This window comes from Dasypus novemcinctus, chromosome 7, assembly GCF_030445035.2.
Source record: "Dasypus novemcinctus isolate mDasNov1 chromosome 7, mDasNov1.1.hap2, whole genome shotgun sequence".
In the NCBI taxonomy this organism is placed as follows: domain Eukaryota; kingdom Metazoa; phylum Chordata; class Mammalia; order Cingulata; family Dasypodidae; genus Dasypus; species Dasypus novemcinctus.
In genome coordinates this window covers 1,447,682-1,462,004 of record NC_080679.1, presented here as the reverse complement: position 1 = coordinate 1,462,004, position 14,323 = coordinate 1,447,682, and the positions used below count along the sequence as shown (strand labels likewise).

The 14,323-nt window shown below is 64.4% G+C and overlaps 1 protein-coding gene across 20 annotated transcripts in view; it reads left to right on the top strand.

The window, feature by feature from the left end:
* The window catches only part of SNED1 (sushi, nidogen and EGF like domains 1), a 139,427-nt gene that overhangs the window by 98,944 nt on the left and 26,160 nt on the right, over positions 1–14,323 (top strand). For 10 of the 20 annotated variants that reach the window (XR_011649169.1, XR_011649170.1, XM_071216011.1 and 7 more), the window contains 11 exons: positions 1,344–1,457; positions 1,948–2,061; positions 2,309–2,422; positions 3,031–3,144; positions 3,350–3,646; positions 5,420–5,603; positions 8,539–8,648; positions 9,185–9,463; positions 9,875–10,019; positions 10,121–10,206; positions 11,261–11,461. Coding sequence is in view for 18 of the 20 variants with exons in the window: in XM_071216011.1 (XP_071072112.1) it covers positions 1,344–1,457; positions 1,948–2,061; positions 2,309–2,422; positions 3,031–3,144; positions 3,350–3,646; positions 5,420–5,603; positions 8,539–8,648; positions 9,185–9,463; positions 9,875–10,019; positions 10,121–10,206; positions 11,261–11,461 (1,758 nt within the window). In the remaining 2 variants the exon portion in view is untranslated. Of the gene's footprint in view, positions 1–1,343; positions 1,458–1,947; positions 2,062–2,308; positions 2,423–3,030; positions 3,145–3,349; positions 3,647–5,419; positions 5,604–8,538; positions 8,649–9,184; positions 9,464–9,874; positions 10,020–10,120; positions 10,207–11,260; positions 11,462–14,323 lie in introns of those variants that run through there. The other 10 variants (XM_058299738.1, XM_071216016.1, XM_071216017.1 and 7 more) reach the window with 6 other exon arrangements.

Here is a 14,323-nt window from a genome sequence, read left to right as displayed (position 1 = left end):
CAAAGGTGCAAACGTAGCTCAGTGGGGAAAGAATAGGCTTTTCAGCCAATGAAAACAGCCAGTGAAACAACTAGATATATATTTAGAACCAAATAAACAAAAATCTCAACCCTTACTACACACCATACATAAAAATTGGCTAGAAATGAGTTATAGACATTAATGTAAAAGCCAAAAATACATTTAGTTGGCAAAACATCAGAAGTTTAAGAAGCCCATATATTGGTAAGAATGTGGATCAACAGAATTTCTTGTAAATTGCTAGGAGTATAAATTGATACAACCACTTGTAAAACAATTTGGTAAGTTATTTCCCTATCTAGTTGATCATTCAAATAACCTGTGTCCCAGAACTTCTACTTCAAGGTATAAACCCAAGAGAAACTTGCTATTTGCACCAGGAAATCTGAAAGAATACACAAAGCAACATTTTTTTGTAATAGCAAAAAGTCTAGAACTAACCCAAAGATCAGCCAAGAAAGAACAGATAAAGTGTGGAGAAGTCACATGATGGAATATTATAGAGTAGTGAAAAATGAATGAACCACAGCTACCCATGACAATATGAATGCATCTTAATAACCTAACATTGAGCAAGAAAAGAGAACATATATGACACCCAGTTAATAAAGTTCATAAACAGCAAAAAAAAAAAACACATGATGTTTAGACAATGTAAAAAATTTTTTTTAAAATTTTAAGACAAAGAAACGATAAAAATTTGGATTCTGAGTTATGGGGAGAAGCCGATGGTCGTTTGAGTCGATGACATTCTAGTTCTCAGTTGGAGTGTGGGGCCCCCGATGTCATTATGTCATCAGCACTTATTCATTTATTTATGTATTAAAAGTAAAACTTTTCTAAATTGAACATTTTAAATTTAGGAGCTCAACTTGCAGTTTAAAAAAAAAATACAAACCTTTGGTGACTCTATTAAAGTTAAAGTCTCCTCCCCAGATTTATTGGTTTTTTTACACAGTTGTTATTTATAGAATTGACAAGATTGGGCATAACACATTTTCTGCCAAACCTCAGAGGCTACTAGGCCTGTCCACTTGAGATCTGTTGGAATTAAACTGCCGAGTGGCTTCTGAGCCCTGCAACATCATCATCAGCCTCCCAGGTCATTTCTCAGAGGGACACAGGCGGGCACTGAGCCTTGCTCCACTGCCCTGCCCCTTCTCCAAGCACGTCCAGCCCTGGTCTGCAGGCACTCCAGCCGCCTCCCCAGAATAAAGCTAACGGGGCCGTTTAATTTAGCACCAAGCCAATGCCTCTAATAATCGTGTGCTCTTCACTTCTGGGGTCCCTCCTGTGCCTGATACCGGCCCTGCTCCCCTCAGAAGTTGACGAGTGCCGATCTCAGCCGTGCCTGCACGGGGGCTCCTGCCAGGACCGTGTCGGGGGCTACCAGTGTGTCTGCAGCAAAGGGTACGAAGGCGCCCACTGTGAGCTGGGTAAGCGCAGCTCCAGGCCCTGGCCGGGCCCCAGGGGCCTGCTCCCCGCTGCTCCCCACCCCGACATCCAGGAGAATTCCCCCAGCCCCCAGCCCCCAGCCCCCAGCCCCATTCCTGGAGGCTGGGGTCAGGCTGAGAAACTGCTGCCTCAGCCCCCTGTGCTGGCTGGGGGCTCACGCTGCGGTGGGCAGTGCGACAGGCCTGGAGCTTGAGCGACATGGCCAGGGCAGGCCTGTGGGCGCCCGGCTGGACCAGCCCTCTTGCTTGGGGGGGGCTCTAAGCCCTGAGACCAGACACCCCAGGAAGGGCGAGGTCCAGCCCGATGGCAGGGGGTACCGGCGTGGGAAGAGCAGGGGCAGCGGGCTTTGGGCCGGCTACGGTGGATCGGCCACCCAGACGCTGCGGCGGGAGAAGGTCCAGAGGGTGGCGGGCGCCCCGCGCCGCTTGCAGCCCTGCGCCGCTTGCAGCCCTGTGCCCCGTGTCTCCGCAGAGACCGACGAGTGCCGCGCGCAGCCCTGTCGGAACGGGGGCTCCTGCAGGGACCTCCCCGGGGCCTTCGTCTGCCAGTGCCCTGCAGGCTTCCTCGGGGTCCACTGTGAAACGGGTAGGGGCTCCCCTCGGTGGACCCCAACCCTCCTGTACCGCGGACACCCCCAGGCGCCCCCGCCCACAGAGCTTCCAATCAGTGCCTGATCCACGGGGAGGGCACGCGCGGCTACTGCCGCTCCCTGGGGACCGGTCGGGGGGCCCGCCCGCCGCCCCCCCTTCCCTCCTGCTCTCCTCTCTTCCCTCCCCTGACGCCCCCGGCCGGGCAGCGGGGGGCTGATAGGCGCGCCCTGGGTGTTCTCCAGAGGTGGACGCCTGCGCCTCCAGCCCCTGCCAGCACGGGGGCGAGTGCGAGGACGGCGGCGGGGCCTACCTGTGCGTCTGCCCCGAGGGCTTCTTCGGCTACCACTGCGAGACAGGTAGGGACGCGAGGTCCGCCCGGGGCCCCCGGCCGGGGGCTTCTCCTCGGGGCTCTGCTGGGCCCCGGGGCGGCTCCTTGCTGGAGATGGGGGCTTTCTCCCACCTCTCCAACAGCCCCCCAGCGCCTGCGCGCGCGCCCCCTGCCCCGTGGCTGGCGCCCGCTGGAGCTGAGGCTGGTGGGAGAAGGGCCCCAAGGTGGGCCGCTTGCCTTGGTCGGGGCGTGGGGATGCGGGGGGGAAGGGCACGCTGACCCCAAAGCCAAGGCTGGAACAAAAGCGGTTAAAACGCAGGACAAGGCGATGTACAGCACACACCGTGGGCGCCCCGCCCCGAATCGCCCCCGCCAGGCAGAGGCCCCGCCCCCAGAGGAGGGCACGGCTCTGGGTCTCCTGGGGGGAGGCAGGGAGGCCCGGCTGGAGGTGAAGGCCAGGCGCCAGCACCGCCCCCGCCCCTGCCACGGGGAGGGCCGGCTGGACGCCACCAGGTCCAGGGCACTGCTCACCAGCGCCCCCAGGCAGACACCTGCAGCCCACAGACTCACGGGGCCCAGGGCGCAGGTGGGGGGCCCCATGCGCGGCCGGCCCTCACTGCTCCTCCTCCCCCCCAGTGAGTGACCCCTGCTTCTCCAGCCCCTGCGGGGGTCGCGGCTACTGCCTGGCGAGCAACGGGTCCCACACCTGCACCTGCAAAGTGGGCTACACAGGCAGGAACTGCGCCAAAGGTGAGGTGCCCCCCCCCATGAGCAGACCCCAGGGGACAGGCGCGAGGTGGAGCGCCTGGGGCGAGCACCCCGCGGGCCCTTCCTGGCCCTTCGCCGGGGAGAGGGGAGGGTGGCTGTACCCGCTGCCAGGGGAGTGACGGCCGGGGGCTCTGGGAGGCCCCCTGCCGCTGACCACCGCGTCCTGCCTCGCCGCGAAACCCTGCAGAGCTCTCCCCGCCCACGGCCCTGACGGTGGAGCAGGTGGGGGAGAGCGGGGTCTCCATCTCGTGGCGCGCGCCCGCCGGCCGGGCGGCCCAGGAGCTCATCGACGGCTACGCGGTCACCTACGCCGCCCGGGACGGCTCCTTCCGCCGCACGGACTTCGTGGACCGCAGCCGCGCGTCGCACCAGCTGCGCGCGCTGGCGGCCGGCAGGGCCTACAACATCTCGGTCTTCTCGGTCAAGCGCAACGCAGACAACCAGAACGACATCAGCAGGCCCGCGGCGCTCCTGGCGCGCACGCGTGAGTGCGCGCGACCCGGCGGCGGAGAGCCGGGGTTCAGGGGGCGGATGGGGTGAGCAGGGGGCACCGTGGGAGAGGTGGGGCGGGTGGGCCTTGCGGCCACAGGGCACTGCGGGTTTTCAGGGTGAGGCCAGCGGGCGTGGCGGGTTCGGGCAGTGCAGGCCGTGATCTGCCCGCGGTGGTGAAGGGGCCCCGGGAGCGAGCGGGAGCCCCATGGCTGCTGGGAAGTGTCCTCAAAGAGCAGGGCCTCCTGGGAGATGGGCCAGGGGGCATCCTGGGAGGGTAGGAGCAGGCTGAGAGCCACAGGGGAGAGGTGCCCCGCAAGCCAAGCAGAGCGGCTTCGAGTGCAAACGAGTGCTGCACGGGGCCTGTGCACGGGGCCTGTGCACGGGGCCTTCCACAGAGCCTTCCACGGGGCCTGTGCATGGGGCCTTCCACGGAGCCTTCCACAGAGCCTTCCACGGGGCCTGTGCATGGGGCCTTCCACAGAGCCTTCCACGGGGCCTGTGCATGGGGCCTTCCACGGAGCCTTCCACGGGGCCTGTGCACGGGGCCTATGCACGGGGCCTGTGCATGGAGCCTTCCATGGGGCCTGTCCACGGGGCCTGCCACAGAGCCTTCCACGGGGCGTTCCGCCAGGCCTCTCGGGAGGCTGGGCAGCCGGCGCTGACCCAGGCATCAGGTTGGAGAAGGCCAGCAGGAGCGGGGTGCAGCCGCCAAGGGCTGTGTGGGGTGCGAGCGAGGGCCGCACAGAGGCGCTGGGGGAGGGAGGCTGGAGGAGACGAGCAGGCCAGGGCAGTCGGGGGGGGGGGGCAGTGAGGTGAGGAGTGAGCGCTGGGCCGCGTCCCATGCTGCTGAGGGCCTGAGGGGTGCTGGGTGCTGACAGGGGCCTTCTTGGAGCAGCTCCAAAGACGAGGGAAGGGGCGGCAGTCGTGGGTGGCAGGGACAGGCGACGCCTCCACAGCTGTGACTTGAGAAGAAAATGGGGCGTGGTGTGCAGGTGGAGGCAGGAAGGTCTGGGTGTTTCAGCAGCTTGAGTAAGGGCAAGGCCACGGGGAGGAGGCTGGGGAGGGGAGGCCACACAGAGGAGGCCATGTGGGGGGAGGCCACATGAGGGGAGGCCACGCAGAGGGGAGGCCATGGGAGGGGAGGCCACGCAGGGGAGAGGCCACAGGAGGGGAGGCCATAGGGAGGTGAGGCCATGCAGAGGGGAAGCCATGGGGAGGCAGGGCCATGGGGAGGGGAGGCGGGTGTGGCTCCTGTGGAACGTGGCCTTGTGAGGAGCCCCTGCAGGTCATGGGGCAGGGTCCCCACAGGAGCCAGTCGCAGGCAGGAAGGACCCTTCCCCATGCTTGTTCATCATCCTGGCACTGCCCACAGAGCACAAGGCTCCTCTCGTGGCCTGGGGGTCAGCTTATGCCATGGCCCAGGGCTGACAGGGGCCGTCCGCAGCCTCTCTGGGGGTCTCAAGTGGAGACCCTCCCGCCCGTGGGTCCACCAGGGCGTCGCGGGTGGCCCCACAAGCAGGTGCCTCGGCCCAGCCCAGGTGTGACGGTGGCATGCTGGGGGCCTTCCCGATGGGGTCCCCTTTGTCACAGCGGGTTGCCTGGCCAGGTCACGTGAGCGGTAAACCTGCTGGGCACGGGCCGGGCTGACACTGGTGGCTGGGGGGAGAGGTGCAGCTCTAGGGTCCGAGGCTGGCCTGGGCCGCCGTGGCTCCCCAGTGCCCCCGGGGGTGAGGCGGCCTGGGCTGAGCGGCCCCTGTGTCCCCAGGGCCCCACCCTGCCGAGGGCTTCGAGGTCACCAACGTGACGTCCAGCGCCATCTCCGTGCGGTGGGCCCTGCACAGGATCCGCCACGCCACGGTCAGCAAGGTCCGCGTGTCCATCCACGGCCCCGAGGCTGGCGAGGCTCAGGCTGCCGAGCTGGATAAGAGTGTGGACAGGTTCACATTCGGGTGAGAGGCCCGGGCGCGGGCAGGGTGGGCCTCATGACGCGCACAGCGCAGGGACCTCGGGGCTCGCGGCCCCCTGACCGCTGAGCCACATCCACACCAGCAACGTGGCTCCACACAGAGCGGCCACGCCGCACACCCAGGCTGGGAGCTGCCTCCTGTTCTGCTGCTGTGCCCCCGCGTCCCCGTCACTCCTGTGTGCCAGCCCTGCCTTGAGAAGCACTTGTGTCCAGGCGTCCACTGCCCGCGCTGCCCCCTCAGGGGCTGCTGTGAGGAGCAGACACAGGACGGTCCCTTGCAAGTGCCTAGCAAAAGCAGGGAGGGCGTGTTAGCCAGCAGAGGGCTGCCGACGCAGAGAAGCAGAACTCTGTTGGCTTTTACCCAGGGTGTTTATTTGGGGTCGAGGCTCAGCGCTCTGAGGCGGTGAAGTGTAAGCTACCTCCCTCCCCAAGGTCTGTGGCCACGTGCTGGAGCAGGAGGGCTGCCGACGTTGCAGGGGTCAGGCTTCCTCTTCCTCCTGAGGCTCCGGGGTCCCAGCTCCTCCTTTCCCAGCTCTGGGCGGGGATCGGGCTCCTCTCTCTCCCGGGTTTGTTTCTCTCCGGGCTCCGCTGCTCTGTTCTGTCCACAGGTCAGCTGTGCACTCCCAGGCTCTCTCTTCCCGGGGTCTCTATGGAGCCATCTCTCTTCCTCTGTGTTCTTCTCCTGGGTGCTTTTTCCTGGGCTTCAGCATCAAAATCTCAAAGCTCTCCCCCCTGCCACGTCGTTTTCTCTGTAAGTGTCCGCCACCAAGGGGGCTGTATTAGTCAGCCAAAGAGGTGCTGACGCAAGATACCAGAAATCTGCTGGGCATTATAAAGGGTGTTTATTTGGGGTAGGAGCTTACAGATACCAGGCCATAAGCATAAGTTACTTCCCTCACCAAAGTCTGTTTGGAGCAAGATGGCTGCCGGCACCTGCGAGGGCTCAGGCTTCCTGGGCTCCTCACTTCCAGGGTCTTGCTTCTCTCTGGGTTCAAGTTTCCTCCCTTCCCAGGGCTTGCTTCTTCCTGGGCTCAGGGTTCCACTCTTCTTGGGACTTGCTTCTCTCTCCTCTGTGTGCTGACGTCCTGGGGCTCCAGCTTAAGGCTTCAGCATCAAACTCCAACATCAAAACCCCTCAGCTCTGTCCTTTGCCATGTCTTTTATCTGTGAGTCCACACCCACCAACGGGCAGGGACTCAACGCCCTAATGGAAACTCAGTCATGCCCAGGTACAGATCAGATTACAAACATAATCCAGCGTCTATTCGTAACCATACCAAACTGCTGCGGGGGCTCAACGCCCCAGTGATGTGGCCAGATCAGAGCCCTAATCACAACTTAATCGAGTAAAAGCGAGACTTCTGACTGTAATACTATCTAACATGCCCAAAAGAACAGACCAGTTTACAAACATAATCCAGTATCTATTTTGGAATTCATAAATCATATCAAACTGCCACAGAAGGCTCTAAAATTCTGGGGTCGCATATTACAGACGGTGGGGGGGGGGGTCTCCTGCACAGATTAGTAGGGGCTCTGCCCACCTGGAGACCCCCGTTCAGGGAAGGTCAGTGGGGACACTGTGGGGATAGAAGAAAAGTCTAGAACATTCCAAACCTGAGTAACAACAGACCCGTTCCTTGGACTGGGTGAAAAAGTACCTGGACTCCGGGGGCTGCTTTTGATTTCTGGATCGATGTTAATGGAATGTGCCCAAACCTTAAACGAGACTTACAAACTTCTTATGTTAATTACTGAGAATTAAATACAAACAAAACTACGAGGTACATTCAAACAAACCTCAGTAATTCAAACCTTCAGGTTGAACAATTCCTGCAGTGACGTCTTGGGCCCCTCCTGGAGCAGCCCCGGCCCCTGCCCGTGGCTGTCCCTGTGGGTTGGTGACAACCAGACATGAGGGTCCCATGCCCACTTGGGTGGGCCGTGGCGTCTGGGATGGGGGTAGCACCCGCAGGGTCCACGCGGCCCATTTGCTAAATGCCAGTCAGACCCCACGCACGTCCAGCTCTGGAAGTGCAGGGCGCTGGGCAGAAACGACTGGCCTGCCACCCCTAGAGCCGCCGCTCGCCCGCTGGGCCCCCGGGGCAGGGGTCTGGACGGGGACCCCGCGGACAGGCTGGGGCTCAGCCCCCACACGCCCTCCCCTGCCTCCTGGGGCCTCTGCGCACCACGCGTCCCGCCTTCCCCAGCCGTGGTCTCGGGGTGGCCATGCCCCAGCAGGCGGCCACGGTGCGGGGACGTGGCCGCCCCCTGCACTCCACCCCGAGACCAAGCTGAGGCGGCTCACGATCAGAAAACCAGGGCCCAGGCGGGCGCCAGGGGGCTGCAGGGCCCCAAGACCCCCCGGGCTGGGCCCCAGGCAGGCTCTGCTCTGGCCATCGTCTCGGTGACCCGGCACGTCAGCAGGGAAAGGACAGGGCGGGGGGCCGGGTGACTGGGAGGCCGGGGGCCGGGCCCCGGCTTCAGGGTCCGCTCCCGTGGAGGAGACGGCAGCGTGCGTGACGTGTCGCCCACCAGGGAAGCCCCCATAGTGCAGGCCCAGGTGGGAGGCGGATGCTCGGCACCGCATGTGGGCTGGACCGCGGGGCGCCAGGAGCCCTCGGAGCGGGCAGGTTTCACATTGGTGCCGGGTGTCGCCGAGGATTTCACCCCCTTAGGCCGACCTCCCCCGGGAGGGCAGCCGGGCCACCAGGGACCCCGTTTCTGCAGCCACCCTCTCGGCTCCCCCTTCCTGGCCTCCTCCTCACGCCCCAGGCCCTACCCCAGCAGCAGCCTGGGGCCCAGGGGAGGGCACCGCTGTGGCCCCGGCCCCCCTCGCTCTTGCCCCGAGCCCTGTGACCAACCCTGAGGAGGCGCTCCATGGCCCCTGGACACGACACCCCTGGCGTCCCCTGCAGGGCCCTGCTCCCGGGGAGGAGGTACTCCGTCCAGGTGACCACCCTCAGCGGGCTCGGCGAGGAGCACCCCACGGAGAGTGTGCCGGCCACGCCACTGCACGTGTGGACGCGTGAGTGCAGGATGCACTGGGCTCCCACGGGGAGGGGGTGGGGGCCTCCCGCCAAGGCAGCCCCTCTTGGAACCCACTCAGCTCTAGAAGCCCACCCTGCCTGGGGGGGCAGCCCCACCCACACCGCCCTCCCCAACCTGCGGGGACCGAGCACCTGCGCTAGGACAGGAGAAACGGATGGGGAGGGGGGCTGCAGGGAGGCCCGGGTGCCGCCACCTGGTGGCAGCACGCAGAGGCCGTGGGCTCTGCCCTGTGGCCCGTGGCCCTTCTCTGCAGCCGCCGAGCTTTGGGCGCAGGAGCAAGCTGCGCCGAGCGCCCAGGCCAAGCTCCCCGGCCTGCCGTGCCCCCCGCCAGGGGCAGGAGGGCAGCCCTGCACACATGCAGGCGTGTACGGCCAGTTTAGGAAATGAAGACCTGGCTCCCTCGCAGTGCAGCAAGCCGGTGGAACCCTCGAGCTGGGGCCTCTCCACCGACCCAAGGCCCTGGGCCCCGCCCCTCACCCTCCGTGTGCCCTTCCTCTCCCTGTGCCTGTCTAGGGCCCCTGCCCCCAGCCAACCTGACCGCCTCCCGGGTCACAGCCACCTCCGCCCACATGGCCTGGGACGCCGCCCCGGGCGCCTCCCTGGAGGCCTACATCATCAACGTGACGGCCAGCCAGAGCACCAAGAGCCGCTACGTCCCCAACGGGCAGTTGGCCGCCTACTCAGTGCGCGACCTGGTGCCTGGGCGGCGGTACCAGCTCTCCGTGACGGCCGTGCAGAGCACCGGGCAAGGCCAGCTGCACAGCGAGCCCGCGCAGCTCTACATCATCACCCGTGAGTGCCGGCGCCGCGGCGGGGCGCGCAGGGGTGCAGGCCAGTCCTCCAGGTGGGGTGCAGGCCAGTCCTCCAGGGGGGGTGCAGGCCAGTCCTCCAGGGGTGCGGGCCAGTCCTCCGGGGGGGGTGCAGCCCAGTCCTCCCGGGGAGGTGCAGGCCAGTCCTCCAAGCCAGAGAACCCAGCCCAGAGGGTGGGACTGTGGCCGGTGCCAGGGCTCCGACCCTGTCCTGCTCCCAGTCGGGAGTGCACAGTTGCACTGGGCTGTAGGGGCTCCGTCCCTCAGGAAGCTGCCCGCCCGCCCCATGCCCCTCAGCTCCTTTGCCCGGGGAAGGGGAGCGGCACACTCTCCCCGCACTGGGGTGCCTCGGGGCTAGCACGTGGGGCCACTCTCCTCTCCCCCCGCCCCGCAGCCCCACGGGATGGTGCTGACGGACGCTGGCACCAGGGCGGCCACCACCCACGGGTGCCCCGAAACAGACCAGCCCCGGGGCGCCTGCCGGAGCTGCGCCTGCTCAACGACCACGGCGCCCCCGAGGCCCCGACCCAGCCCCCCAGGTACGCTCGGCGGCTGCTGGGGACGCGTTTGCCCCCGGAGGCGGTGCCGTGGGCCAGAGCCTGGGCCTTGCTGGCCGCCCACTGACCGCCCGCTCCCTTAGCAGGTTCTCTGAGCTTGTGGACGGCAGAGCGAGAGTGAGTGCCAAGTTCAGTGGCCCACCCAGCAAGTCGGTCACCGTGCGGTCAGGTGGGTGCCGTGGCCGTGTGCCCAGCACATTGAGGGGCGAGGCCCTGGCAAGGCCCGGCCAAACACGGCCCCCCCCCCCCGTGCCCAGTGCCATCTCCAGCTGGGGACACTGGCTGCCACCAGGGCCTGCACTTGGCTCCGTGAAACTCGGGGGCAACTCAGCCCTAATCTGCAGGCCCTGAAGCTGCTGGCAAGGGCCTGGCGGAGAGAGGCGGAAAATGGTCAGCGTAGCTCGAGGCGCCCGGCTCTGCCCGCGTGGTTTCACCTGCGGTGGTGGCAGGAGGGGCGCAGCCCACAGCCCCTCCCAGGTGTGGTCCTTGGCGCAGCTGCAGCACCCGGGCAGGGCCGCGGGATCAGGACCCCCAGGCACGCCCGTGATGAGCGTGCCAGCCCCAAGAAGCGCGGGCCCGCTTGGCAAGGAGGCCACCGTCCAGGGTCGAGGGCGGGGCCTTGGCTTACGCCCTGCTCGGGCGGGGCCAGCTGGGGCGGCCCCGGGCAGTCCGCTCTGTTCTGCCCCATTGAGGGGGACGCCACCCTGCCACGAGGCGGGGAAGGGCCTCCCCTCCCCGCCACGTGTCTGGCGGCTCTGAGGTGCATGGGGCGTGCCTGTGGGCACACATGCTTGCCCAGGTGAAGCTGGGGCCCAGCAAGCCGCCTTGCAGCTGGCCCCTCTGCCGGGCAGCCCCGAGGCACACTGGGAGGGCGGGAGGGCGCTCGGTGGCCCGTCAAGCCAGGCGTGGGTGGGCTCCCTGCAGCTTGCCTCTCTCCTCTCCCCAGACTGCTTGGGTGGTGGCCCTGGAAATGCATGGCCGGGCCCTGGTGGAGGGGCAAGTGGAGAGGGGAGGTGGGGCCTCCCCGGAGAGACCCACTGCTCCGCAGGAGCATGCTCCGGGCCACGGAGCCATGCCCGAAACGGGGGACATGGAGCCACAGGGCATTGCCCGAGTGGGGAGGGGGCCACAGGGCCATGCCGGAGTGTGCAGAGGGGGCCATGGGGCAGGCCCAAGTGTGGAGGGGGGCCATGGGACCGTGCCTGACTGGGGGTGTCCACTAGGCAGGGCTGGGAGTCCCCAGCTGGGCTGCCTCCACCCACCTGTGGCAGCCTTGAGCCAGCAGAGTCCTGCCCTGGGCACCCACGTGGCCGCATTTCTCCTAGAAGCCCCGGCTCCGGTGCAGCTCGAGGACACGGAGGAGCCGCCAACCCCGGGAGGCCTGGCCCTGCAGCTCGCAGAAGGCAGCGAGAAGGAAGGCGCAGGTGCGTGGACAGCTCGGGCGAGGAGTCTCCTGCTGGCTGCGCTCGGCGGAAGGCTGTGGGGGAGGGGCCTGCTCTGTGGCAAGTAGGTGGGAGGGGGTGCGGCGCCCACTGCCTGCCGAAGGGGCAGCCCAGCTCCGAGCACCCCAGCTTTGGCTGGACCTCAGACAACCCCCCGGCCAGGTCCTTTTACCCACGGGACAGAGCCCAGGGGCATGGCCCGCCCCGCTGAAGCTGCCCCCTGCGGCAGGGCCTCCTCCAGGCAGGCCCCCCGCCCACCCTGGGCCGTCCCCCTCTCCCCAGCCCCTATCCTCCCTTCTAGCCTCTCCGCCCCTCCTGGCCCTGCCCTGCGCATCAGTCCCCTGGTCCCTGAGCCCACCCTGGTCCCCTGCTGACCCCCCCCCCGGCCCGCCTGGGGTGGCTGCCCACCCTGGCTCCTAGAGGAGCCCCTCGAGTGAGAAGGGAGTTGACAGCGGGCCTGAGTACAGGGAGCAGGGCTGGGGGCTCAGCTTGAGGACCCCCTGCTGGCCAGAGGGAGGGGCATCTGCCTGCCGGGCAGCCCTCTCCCCAGGGCGGCCCTCTTCGGGGGTCCACGGGCATGCGTTCCTGTGTGCGGCTGCACTCTGGTCTGGGCTCTTGGGGCTGTGCCTCCCAGCCCTCCCCCCGTCACAGTACAGGCCCGAGCAGTGCCTGCACTGAGCCCAGAGCTTGTAGCTCAGGTGCCGACGGCAGAAAGGAGACGGGCACTGCCGCCTCGAGGGTCCCACCCACACCCCAGGGGGCCCGACGACCCCCGTACACTTCAAGGGCGCCGGGGGCCGGGGGGCATTGGCCAGCGGCGGCGCCTCTTAGCCCCTGCCGCGCGCTCACCTGAGCACAGGAGGGCGGCTTGCCGACTAGGGGCAGGCAGTGGCCGTCCCTTACCTACACAAACCTCTCATCGGGCGCCCCAGGCTCCCTCAGCCCTCTGTGAATACTGAGTCTTTTACAAACCTCAGAAAGAAGAGGGGCGTGAGTTACCCTTCCTGGGTCCCGTCGCTCGGAGAGGGTTCGCCGGCCCCGGGTGCCCCTGTGCAGAGCGGCTGGCAAGTGCCATGTGAGCACAGGTGGGGAGCAGGTGAGGAGCAGGTGGGCTTAGGCCCCCAAGGGTGCAGACTAGGTCCTCAGTCAGCCCTGGCGCCAGCACGCCCGGACGTGGCTGGTTTGTGATAGGAGGGGCTGGACCACCCGCCGCGCTCGCCTCCTCCGGAGCCCGGGTTCCGCGTTTGTCGTCTCTTGGCCTTGGGGAGGAGGAGCGGGGGCTTTGAGCAGGCACAGGCTGAGCCCCCACAGTGCGTGGGCGTCCGCAGAGCCGTTGGCTCACGCGCGTGCGGGGTCTAGGCTCCTCCGAGCTCCGCCTCCCACGCACCTGCGCGCCTGGGCCCGCGGGCCCTGGTGACGCCGCCCTGCTTCTCCACGGCCCGCTCGGCGCATTCGGTTGCACCTGGCGTCGGAGGCGCCTGGGGCCTGCTTCCCGGTGTGTGAGAGGACGTGCTGGTTCTTAGGCACGGGGTACCAGGGACGAGGCCACCCGCCCTGCGGCAGTCACTGGCTTCGGGACTCCGTGGAAGGGGAGGCGGTGGAGCAAACCCATGGTGATGGGGTCCGCAAAATATGGTTGTGTCCTCGTGGCGCTGGCCACAGGTGTTTGCTCTTTGGCCCTTGATTTCCGGGGACTCTGTACTTTGATCGTCAACTTTAGAGGTGCCTTACGGTTTTGATGCTGATCCCTCGTTAGTTACCGGGGCTGCACGTCTTCCTTCAGCCTTCTGCTCATCCTCCCCACTCCGTAAGGTACCTTTTAATAAAAGCTCAGGATCAAGCTGATCGAGGCTTCTTTAAAAACATTCTCCCCTGCCCCCAGGTTAAAAAGGTACTCGTCTACATTTTTTACTAAAGTGTCAATGTTTTGCTCTTGACGTTTAAGTTGTAAGTCTATCTGAAGTCACTGTTGTGCGTGATAAGGAACAGGGCTGCCGCGTCATGTTTCCCAAAACTGCTTCCACCTCCTTTCACTGTTCCCATGGTCATTATCAAATTCCACGTCTGGCCTCGTCCGTTTGACTGTCCCTTGCCAGTGTGGCCCTGTGGCAGTCGTGGCTTCTAAATCCTGGGGCTGGTCAGGAAAGCTCCTTTTCTCTGCCCTTCTTCTTCAGAAGGGCCTGGGCTCTCCTTGGCCTTGACCCTCCTTGCAGGCGTTCTAGAATGGTCTAGGCAAGTGCCATGGACAGCCCTTTGGTATTACGGCTGAAGGTGGCTTGGGTCCACAGACCATCTGGGGGAGAACTGACCTCTCTGTATTAGGTCTATCTATGGACATGGGATACCTGCCCGTGCGCTTAGGCTTCACTTAACGTCTTTCAGTAAAGCTTTATAATGTTTTATACACATGCGGAACATATGGATTTATTCCCAGCCCTGCAAGGTACTGCCACTTAATTGACACCATAATTGAGTCTTCAAAAGGCTGTTCCACTGTTCTATCAATCCAGCTGCTTCAGGATGACGGGGAACATGGTAAGATGAGTGAGTGCCATGGAAATGTGCCCATTCCTGCACATCATTTGCTGTGAAATGGGTTCTTTGATCAGGAGCAATGCTGTGTGGAATGCCAGACCATGGATAAGACACTGTAAGTGCATGGATGGTAGTTTTGGAAGAAGCATTGCATACAGGGAATGCAAACCCGTATCTGAAGTATGTGTCTATTCCAGGTAAGACAAATCACTGCCCCTTCATGGTGGGAGTGGTCCAGTGTAGTGAACCTGCCACCAGGCAGCAGGCTGGTCACCTCGGGGACTGGGGCCATATCGGGGGTTGAGTGTG